This window comes from Lygodium microphyllum, chromosome 12 (genome assembly GCF_053477565.2).
Source record: "Lygodium microphyllum isolate KBCC chromosome 12, Lygodium_microphyllum_v1.1.10, whole genome shotgun sequence".
In the NCBI taxonomy this organism is placed as follows: Eukaryota; Viridiplantae; Streptophyta; class Polypodiopsida; order Schizaeales; family Lygodiaceae; genus Lygodium; species Lygodium microphyllum.
In genome coordinates this window covers 67,883,837-67,895,035 of record NC_141146.1, presented here as the reverse complement: position 1 = coordinate 67,895,035, position 11,199 = coordinate 67,883,837, and the positions used below count along the sequence as shown (strand labels likewise).

General features: G+C 38.8%; 1 protein-coding gene across 1 annotated transcript; it reads left to right on the top strand.

Annotated features, from left to right (window-relative positions):
- The first annotated feature begins 9,173 nt into the window (after positions 1-9,173).
- LOC148027877 (protein BOLA2-like) lies at positions 9,174-10,395 on the top strand. The gene is made up of 3 exons (XM_087688960.1): positions 9,174-9,345; positions 9,512-9,534; positions 9,894-10,395. The coding sequence occupies exons 1-3, from the start codon at positions 9,277-9,279 to the stop codon at positions 10,081-10,083; spliced, it is 282 nt and encodes a 93-aa protein (XP_087545086.1). The 5' UTR covers positions 9,174-9,276; the 3' UTR covers positions 10,084-10,395.
- The last annotated feature ends 804 nt before the right edge of the window (positions 10,396-11,199 follow it).

The following is an 11,199-nucleotide window of genomic DNA, read 5'->3' as shown; positions in this document are numbered from 1 at the left end:
ATTGCACAACTCATGACACTGTGGGCATATATGACCCTTTTTGCCGCAACCATGACATGCCACATTAGCATTTCTCCCACGAGACTTGCTACGTGACTTAGACCTAGACTTCTACGATTCTCTGCCACCACGGCCATTCCCACAATCATTCTTGCCATTACCATCTATGCCTCTAACAGTCAAAGCATGCGACACACAAGAGGCATCCAAGTTCTTACAGTTGATCTCTTCCTGCAGGAGCACTCTCTACATCAAGCAAGTTCAAAATAGTAGCGGGAGCACATAAGGTAGTGCGGAATACATCCCATGACTCACTTAGATGTTGAGATGACAAGCTCAACACATGCGGACATTGATGATGGACTGCTTGGTTAGATGGGTCCACACATCTACACTTAGCATGTCAGTGGTCATTATGACTCTCACATGGCCGCTGACTCATTACTTATTATATTCAGGTTGTTACACTTATTTACAACTGGCATAGTTATAGCGCCAGTCGACTAGTGTAGTCGGTAATGTATTGTTTGACTTAGTAGGCCACTTTCCTTTATGTTGTATCTTATCTATACTTTGTGTACATTGTAAAGTGTGTGGAAGAAGAAGAAAAAACCAGCAAGAAAGCATTTTGGCCTCCATCTCTCTTCTTGTCTCTTGAGTGAGCTTCTCCTTGTGCATTCTGTGTGTGTTCGGCACAGCATCTTGAGCGAGTCCCCCCACCACGCGATTCTTGACATTAGAGTCCCAAGAAAAAACAATGGAGTAACCTCATCATTAAAGGTAATACCCAGTGAAGTCAAGTTCTTGAGAATAGCATGGAACTGGCTCAAGTGAGCAAACATCATCATATTCTCCTTCATGCGCAAGTCCATAAGTTGCTTCAACTAATACATCTGACTTGCTGGACTTTTCTTGTCATAGAGATTTTTTATTTTATCTCAAAGCTACCAAGCACTCTGTGCTTCCTCAACCACATTGTAATGCACCTGTTCAGTGAGAGACAAGATGAGGGTGGTCTTGCATAACTCATCAAGCTCATCCCATTTATCATCAGTCATAGTTTGAGGCTGCTTGCCATGCATCCTTAGTGGCTTTATCTACGATTTCTGTACCAATACCTCCCAAACTTGGCTCTTCCAATAGGCATAATTCATACCATCAAGCTTAGTGATATTAATGATAACACTATCAGTGGAAGAAGAACCCGTAATGCAATCCAAAACAATGCAGATAGTTTAAAACTGCTTGTTGTTTCTTGCTGTAAACAAATAAAAAAACCACCAAAATCAATGCAAAATGACCACGAATTGATAGCTAATGATGCTTCCCACCAAGTACCATAAAAAGTACATAGAATCAAGATGATTCAGCATGAAAATTCAACATCATTCCATACATAATTGCTTACTGTAATAAATTACAGCCAAGTACAATGAGAGCAAATTGTAGGCAAAATCAATGCACCAAGTTAACCACTAACTATCAAAGCATAACCAGCATCAAGCAGGCATAAATCAACATATGATAGTCATACAGACATTGAGCAAAGACCCAAGCATGTCAAACGAATCCGTCAGTAGTAAGCTGGCACACCTCCTGTGTAGTAGGGCAAAGTGAACACAACACTGGCAAGACCTGACACAAAGAGGTGTATGCTCAAGGAGTGTGAAGCCCAAATCAGCCCAAATACATGTATGCGGAACACGACATATCAACCGTGCAATATCCAAGTGAAGAAGATCCCAGATTCAGAAGACTCAAAGCTTAATAGCATAAACCACATGCTCAATGTCTATCAACATCCAACGATGCTCCCATTAGCACAAAAGCTGTATGGATCAAGCCAAGAAGCTCAAGAAGGGCATATGAGAGCACCAGTGACAAAAGATCTGAGACCAGACATCAATAAGACATCATGAGCATATATGCTCTGTACCCTCCAAATAGAGCATCCATAGACATCAACTGTATCCCAAATACAACTGTGGCAAGCCAAGAAATATCCCAAGTAAGATCCCGGAATCCAAATGCAAGCCAAGACAAGACACTAGTAGCAATTGGCTCCAAAAAATGTAAGTAGCATGTAGTAGTGGCATAGGCCAAGCATGTCAAGATCGGTCAGACATATGTAACATACATGCCATATATACATCCAAGACGGAGCACAAATGCATTCCAAAGCCGAGCTCAAGCTCAAATGAAGATCCAGAACTAAAGATAAGCTCGATGTCGTACCTCAAAGGTCAATAGTTCATTGCATATCCCAAAGACATATAGCCCGAACCAATAGGCATAACCAAACTGGAGGTAAAATAACATGTCAACCAAGATAGCATAAATCCCAACCAACAATGAAGTGTCCACATCCAAATCAAGGCTCAATAGCTCTCAAATAGCATATCCGGGCATAAACCATGATGACCAAGCATCAATACATCCAACTGGACACTCGAATGTCAACAAAGAGCATTATGCATAAGCCGTCCCTGATAAAACCTTACTGCCGAAACAATGTACAGTAGTAAATCTCTACATAAATTGAGCTATGGAAGCTCAAACCAAGTCCCAAAGCATCTCAAAACATTGGGCAAACATCCCCAAAGTATTTGGGCATCAAATACCAAGCCTCAGGAGCATCACATAAGCTAAGAGAATGACATTTTGTCGCAGAAAATTCTTTGATCCGAATTTGGCAGGTTTGACATTGGCATTGCGTCTGGAGCATGCAAAAACCCCAAGTTAGACTCTTACCTTGCCTAAATCGGGTTTTGGATGCCCGAGATATGAGAAAAAATAGGATTTTTGAGCTAAATTTTGAAACATGCATAAAAAAAACGTGAGCTGACTGTGGGGCCTGCTCGTTATGCTGAGGATAAGGGGGAAAATGGGGACATACAAGGTGTCCAATGAAGCCAAGGAACACTTACAAAGAGCCTATGAGGGCCGGGGAGAGGCGGGAGATGAAATCTTACCTCGGGGGGAAGAAGCCATGGTGGCTGGCATCGAAGCTTCAAGGTCTAGGTCTTCAATCCGGGCTGCGGGCCAAGCTCCATGATCAAGCTTTCTTGGAAGTGAGCTATGGAGGAGAGCAAGAGCAAGAAGAGAGAGAGAGACACAAATGGGAACTCCAACAATCGCAATGTGTGATCAAGCTTTCCTTTATTCAAATTTTCACTGAAAGAATAAAGAATAAAGTAATGGTGACGGCGCTTGCCACCTACAGTGTATAGTGGCGGGCACTATCAGTGTAGTAATACACGGGCAGCTAGGTAGAGGCACCTTTACCCCCAACATTTTATACTTTGCAATGGGGATGCAAATACTTGATAATTGATTCTCAATCCTGTAGTTGTACTTCTTTTAGTGAATCCTTGAAGATTAGACAAATTTTTTATTTGGTCTATGTAGAGTACTCTACACCTTTCCACCACTTAGAAAGCAATTGCAATAAGTCCTATCTTTATTTTTTAGGATAAAAACATCAGAGTGGGGATCAAATGTAAGGAAGTGAATTAGGGGCATATTTAAATAAATACTTAGTGTCACATTAGCCTAAGTATAAAATGTATGAAGGATACTTATACATGTATCATTTTGGATAATAGAATATGTCATTTCACCTTCTCAAGCTTCTTACTTGCTCTTTCATGGCTACCAAGCCATCTCTCTCTTCTCTTTTTGTCTTTCTATCTCCCCGTCTATTCTTTCTCTCTTCTTTGCACTCTCTTTGTCTCTCTTTTGCAGTATTCTCTTTCCTCTTTTTCATTGCTCTTAGGTTCCTTCTTCATTCAAAAAAGTTGGGTAAGAGAACCTTGGGTGGGTTAAAAAATAGGCCAAAGATATGGAAAGGTGCAAAAGGGAACTGGTTCAAGTGCATAAAGAGTAAGTTTCAATAATGAATAATCAAGAAGTTGAGTTGGGGGTGTCATAGGAAGGGAGAGACATTGATTAAGAGGTAAGAGAAAGAGAAAAAAAACATGGCACCATCCTCCAAAACTTGGAGATGGAGTAGCAAACATGATATTATTGAATATTAAAAACATCAATAATGTATCCCAACCTCTCTTTTATTTCTCTTGATTCCACTCTTAAGCATATCCATGAAGCATATAAGGCAAAATTTACAAGATTAGTGAAAGATTAGCATATATTAGCATGGATTAAAGGAGATTAGAAAAAGTGAAGAAATATTTGTATAAAGGAGAATCATTTGAATATCTTCTTTGTAGTGAAATTTGAAAGAAAAGCATGTGTTTGATTGAGAAATACTATCAGTATAAGTGTTGTCTTGAATTCTCTAAATAAAAGGATTGAAATGAGGTTGATTTGTTGCATTTTAAGGGTCTAAATAAAAGAGAAGCGATGAGAAATAGTCTAAAAACTACATTTTTAGGTAGTAATTAGTGGGAATTAAGAAATTTGTGTGTTACTAATAAATGAAATATTATAACAGAGTCATAAAACATTGAAAGGAATATAGAAATAAATTTTCATGTAGTAATAATGGGCATATCTCACATAATTGGCATTTTTTGTACTGAGATAAAGACAAATGGTGGAAGCGACCTTCTTTTTGTTGCATTTACAAGACATAATTAATGAAAGTTTGAGTATTCTTGGAAAATGGATGTCATTGGGTGTTAGACATCCATGACTACCTTGATGTGTATAGAGGAAGAACATATTGTTGTAGGATTGGTGAGTCTTCCTATATTTAAATGCAATTTTGGTTTGAACTAAGAAGAGTAGCAATTTATTTAATACTACGAGGTCGATAGACCAAGTATTATACTTGGGATTTGAGTTGATACTATTTTTTGTTGTTGGGACATAAGCATCAAGACATTTTTCTTAGCATAGTTTTAAACAAGACCTTTGAGCTTCCTATAAGGGTTTGCCATCATTTCACCCCATCACTATTGTGAATGGATTCCATAGGTGGTCACAGTATTGGGGTACATCTTGCCTAAAGTAAGAATTAAGCAATAACAACTTCTTAGACACGATTTATGAATAATTTCAACCCATTTTTCTAGTCTATCTACTAATTTGAATCAATCTAAATAAAGTATTGTACTATCACAACTTTTATAATGATTATGTGTACTTGTATTCAATGCTCAGGCTAGAATATACATATGCTACAAATATCACTTCTATTTAAAATGCTATTTGTGCCAACTAGATTACCCCATCAAGCACGACTCTCATAATATAAATCAACTCTTCAAAATAGTGCATCGAATAACAATCCTATAGTTGAATATCAACTTACTTAAGGAAAACCATCATATAAGTGAATATCGATTTGCTTTTAGAAAAAAGATAGTCATGAGAAGGGAATGTTGACAAGAAAAAGTAAAACTAGCAAAATCATATCCTTATCACAACAATGCCCTTTTAACATTTTTGGTGATCTCATGACCTACAAAATTTATCATTTAGAAGTTTTTCTCACTTTACTAGGTTGGGAAGGAGGAAATAGAAATGAGCATTATTATACCAAAATGCTTGTGGAGAAGTTATGAAAACAATCTATATGTGCATGATCAAGAGAGGTTCATCTCAAATGATATTAATTAATAGACCTACATAGCTTTATGCATCTCATGTCACTTTGACATCAACATGTTAAGAGTTGTAATTCTAGGTGGTCGATCAAATTATTTTGCAATAACTAAAAGAATGAGGGCAACCCCAGTGTATTGCTTTGTATCATGGTAGTTCTTTACATCGATTCAGTATGGTATCTTGTCGCATTTTCTAGTTGAGGAAATGTTGGACACAGGTTAACTCTTTTTCAAAGTTTCCCACTTTGACAAGGCAGTGTGATTAGCTTGTGAGCTTGCATGTGTGTTGTTGGGGTTTCATATATGTAAATATTTGCAATCATGGGTGTTCAAGGCCTAATTAGAAGGACCCCTCTGGATCATACCTTTCCGGGCCTTTTGGCCAAAAACACATGTGGGCAACGGTTGTCTTTTTAAGAGGGAAAGGATGGTGAAAATGGGGGGTATAAGAAATATCTAAAAAGAGGATTGTAGCGATCCCTTTGTAGGATCGAGGTGGTGGAGGTGCGTATTTGCGTGAGTGGAGGAAAGGGAAATTAGCATGATTCCAAAGCTATGGCGTGTATGGAAGGGAAGGGAAGGGAAGGGAAGGGAAGGGATTACAGCGAGCTTTTGTAAAGCTACGCATGTGCGAGGTTATCGGTGTGCTGCCGCTGATTCTCGCGGCGCTTGCATCGCCCACCTCCCCCTCTCTTATAGCTAGCCCTACCACGTTACATTTCGCCTAGTGGCATATTACTAAGGCCACACACCATCACTATACCATGTCACACAAGAAGCTTTAGAGCAATTCCCACTTCTCTTTCCACATTGCAAATAATCATAACATCATGAGCTTTGGCCCAAAAGGTGACTACTCTCTCAGGGATAGGGGGTTAGCCGCCAGGCCGTTCCCTAAGTTGGCACCCTCTTGCCCGCAACCACACCTGGCTAGATATGCAGTGTCTCCCAAGTCCTTCTCTCATATGGGGAAATGTCTAAAACTTGCTATGTTGAGCTTGCTTGCCTAGTATATTGCAAATTTTGTTCTTTGACAACTGAGTTGCCAATGTACTATTGCTAGTACCTTCATCCACCTTGAGCCTACAACACAATCTCTTCTAAATTGAAAAAACTATTATTTGCAAATCAAGAAAGGGATGGGGGGGAGTGGGAGTCATTATATGTATACCTTCTATATCATGTATGTTCAAGGCCTATCTATAGATTTTTTTATTTGTGAATTTTTAAATAATAAAATATACATATCTTCTATTCAATTCATAAATAATCCTTTTATAAGGCACCTTTCTATATATATATATTTATGAGTGATCTCCCCAAGCCACAAATTTGAGTTATAATGAGTGCAAAGCTAAGAGTAATGAGTCTCTATAGCCCTAGAGTAGTAGTGCTTTTATATGAATAGAAGGTTCTTACTCCAATAAGTATGAACTTGTGAGAAAGGATGGTGTGAAAGCTATGGTGGTATTCTACATCAATAACCACTAGTGCAAAAATTAACATGCTAATGAAGTGATTATTGAGTGACCATGTGTGTGTGTGTGTGAGCGTGTGCTAAGAGTAGACTCATTATCAATTGACCAAGAGAAAATTTTTATTGAAATAACTACTTGTTCAATAGGCATATATATTTTCTACATCAAGCTAGAAACCATAGTTATGCTAACATCACAACTTGTGTCAATCGATGCATTGTGTCTAGATACATTGAACTCTATATGGGGCCCATTCAGGTAACTTGAGTGACCTTTTACAAGATACTATTGTCAAGTAGGCCCACAATCAAAGGGCATGTATTTTAAATGCCCTAATTTACCAAGATTTTTGGTTAGATGATGTGCCATGATAGTGAGAGGCGACATGATTGTGACAAAATAATAGTTTTAGAAGCTAGTTAACACTTTCAGTTTCTCAAAGTCAAACTTGATGAATGAGATGCAATCGCAAGCTCCTCTTATGATGTTTTAAACTTGGCTACACACATGTTTATCATTAGGTCGATGGTAAATTCTTTTGCATCTCTCATAATTTTTCCCCTAAGTGAGATGACATAAGATCTTGTGTCATTGAAACACTAATATGTCTAGATGCATTGAACTTGCTATAGCGGGTGTCATTGACACATTACTATGTCTAGATACATTGGACTTGGTATAAGGGGTATAGCTCTATAGCTTGAGTGAACCTTTTTGGTGATTCCTTATGCATCTTGGGCCATCTTTTTTAACTAAGATCCCCACAATAGTCCCAATTTGAGCACCAAATTGCAAGGGTTATATAACTTTGGCCCACCTACTAGATATAATAGTCACTTTGCCTCACTCAATTTAGTGAAATCAATGCATATAAGCTATCAAGAACCCAAAATCAATATATATAAGCTATCAAGGACCCGAAATCTTGATGGATGTGTGTACATCAAGGTGTTGACATAATGTTCCACCAAAGTGTAAACAAAGGGTGAGGAGTGTTGACAATGTAAGGAGGACAAGTGAGATGACAACACAATAAAGTCATGATGTAAGCAAAAGTACAAGAGAAAGATTTTGAAGGTATAGCTAAAGAAGATGAATAAAGGTTGGAGTAGTTCATAAGATGAGAGTATGCTCCACTATGATGATAACATGGCAAAATGGAAAATACTAATTCGACAAAGATGGAACTTATGTGGTTTGGTATTCAAAAAAACATGAAATTCAAGGAGTCAAGAAAATAATGACATGTTTACTCAGAGAGACTCATAAGTGTGAACAAGAATTTTCAAAAATGTAATTATTTCTATGATAAATGATTCGTAAGTTTGCAAAATGTTTATGCAATAGTGACAAAGATTATATAGAGTTAAGTTTTTTATACTAACTTAAGGGTTAAGATGCACGTTTTGTGAAGCTTCCAATGCAAACATGAAAAGGTGTAAATTTGGTATATAGCATATTGAAACTTGGGCTATATGTGTGTGTGTGTGTGTGTGTACAAGAACTTAAAGCCACTTGATTGAGAATATTGTATTGGATTTAGGAGAATAGATGATTTTGAGCATGTAAAGGCTAACACCGAAGTTTAACAAGCATATGCGAACATAACGAGTCGCTACATTTCTTTCAATGATAGGCATATTAGGGGTATATGGAAGTATCACGTGTGTGTTGCAAGGGTAAAGTGGAAAAGGACATGGTAAATGGAAAAGTGTATTCGTAAGGGAATATTGTTTTTTCACGTTTCTTGTGAAGGCAAAGGAGCCAATAAAGTGATAGCCCCAAAAAAGCATAATACACCCTACCCTAATTGGTGACAATTTTGCACAAAAGATGGATGGTTTTTACCCACTTGAAGCTACGATGCAAGTTTCAATATAGTAAATAATAGCACAATGTGTGTCAAAAAATTAAGCCACATTCTTGCTTTAATGTTTGGTGTAGAACAAATTCTCAAGATAATGGATCCTTGAGTGCCACCCCATTGGCCTATTGTTCATTCATAAGTAGGACTACTTATAACAATATCATGTTATCCCAAATTCACTGAGCGTAATTAGAATAAGTCATGTCGATAAAGGTCTGGTGGGAAACCATTAGATGGCATTCTGCCAAGCCCATTGCCCTATATAAAGGAAGAATGTGTGCACATATCTGTGTATAGAGAGAGACACACAAGAGAGAGAGAGAGAGAGAGAGAGAGAGAGAGAGAGAGAGAGAGAGAGAGAATGGTGCTGGGCGTGCCGAAGGAAGTTGTGGAAGCCGCCATCAGTAACAAGCTGAATCCCACGTACTTGGTAAGATGGTTCAGTCACTCATACATACACACACACACTCTCTCTCTCTGTCTCTCTCCACGTACTTGGTAAGATGTTTCAGTCACTCATACATACACACACACAGTCTCTCTCTCTCTTATCTAGGCTAACTATGTTGGCTCGGTGTTGTGTCCTTGTGGTGCAGAATGTGGTGGACATGTCCGCAGGGTGAGCCACACCTCTCCTCTCCTTCGCTTCTATCATTATTCTGCGGTTGTGTACGCAGGCAGCTCTTGGAAACAAACGTTTAAGATTTGCGTTAATTGGCAGCGCATTCGTGCTTATATTAGTGCTGTTCATATCAATGCAGGATTGGGTATTGTAATTCCTGCATGCGTCTAGACTGTTTAATATATTAGTGCCGGGGTGGATTAGTAACGGGCATGAGGGTTGTAGCTGACGCTGGTGATCGATTAATTAGAGGATGTGGCTATGATTATTATGCATACCAATGACTGATTACGCTTGTTATAATATAATTATAATCAGTGAAGTGATTAAATGAGGTCATGTGCGTGGGTGGGCAGTGGCGGCGCTAGTTATGTGGTCGAGGTGGTGTCGGCGGCGTTTGAGGGGAAAGGGCGCGTCGAGAGGCATCGCCTCGTCCATTCGTCGGTGGCGGAAGAGCTGAAGCGCATCCACGCCTTCTCCGTCAAGAAGGCACTGACGCCCCAAGAGTGGCAGGGCGCCCAGCAGGAGCGTCAGAGCAGCCGCTAATCTTTCCTTACACGCACGCACGCACGCATAATATATTCTCACCATTCGACCTTTGCTATTCATGGGAAGGAAGCACCATCCACCTTCCTATACCCGCATTCACAAAAGCATACATACTCTCACCCTCACCCTGCTTCTGAATGTTATGATTTCCACTTTGAAATGTACTACCTAATTAGTACAAATGTGTAGCTAGCCTTATGAATTCCTTCTGAAATGTACTACCTCGGCACCAACGCGTGGATAGCCTTATGATCTCCTTTAGAATGTACTACCGACGCCTGGATAACCTTAATATGACTTCCTTTGGAATGTACTACTTGTTGGAATACATCTCTTAATCTTCACAATTATCACGTTTGTCTTTACATTAGCTAGATTCTTTCTTTTCAAGATCCTCCACTTTCCCAATGGCATCGTGGAGCTGTGGTGGTTTGGGTGTGGATTGAGTTATAAGGTTGCATGAGCTCAAACCTTGCACACCACATCCCCAAACACATAATAAAACATATATTCACTTCTAAGAACCTTCCACTTTCATAGCCATTCTTTCACATATTTCCTCACTTTTCACTAGCACGATACCTCCCTACTGTTTCTTTTCCACATAGAATTTTTGCATAACATGCCCTAACCTACCACTATGAAGGCGATCATTGTTCTTTCTCAATAATGGGCAACCTCCATTGCATTAAGTGATGTTGTTCTCTGGGTATAAATGCTATATTTCATACACGTCTTTACAACTTTTAGCTTCAAGATCCAAAGTGGTTTGTCTTATAATGTTTTGAAGCCGAAAATGATGTTACTCATTTACTATTTGAGAACATTGGTTTCATTATAGTATATTATGTCTCCTTCATGGATGAGTAGTAAATGATAGATGTGAGAGTGCAAGAAGTATTAGGGTACATGCTTTTGGATTGGGGAATGGGTGCTATATATTAGACATTAATTGATTGTACCACAAAGGCTGCAACATAGGGTTGTTTGAACCCATGTACCAAAACTCAACCCATACTCAAAACCACTTGGCCTACTATAACCCCATTGGTAAGAGAATCTATTTTTTATGGGCTACCCTTAAGATAATTTCAACTTTTAAGGCTACATAAC

Bases quoted from the DNA above. Each gene is read 5' to 3' on its own strand.
- LOC148027877 (XM_087688960.1), top strand. From the start codon at position 9,277: ATGGTGCTGGGCGTGCCGAAGGAAGTTGTGGAAGCCGCCATCAGTAAC. The intron at 9,346-9,511 runs GTAAGATGGTTC...CTTGTGGTGCAG, and splicing joins AGCTGAATCCCACGTACTTG to AATGTGGTGGACATGTCCGC. The intron at 9,535-9,893 runs GTGAGCCACACC...GTGGGTGGGCAG, and splicing joins GTGGTGGACATGTCCGCAGG to TGGCGGCGCTAGTTATGTGG.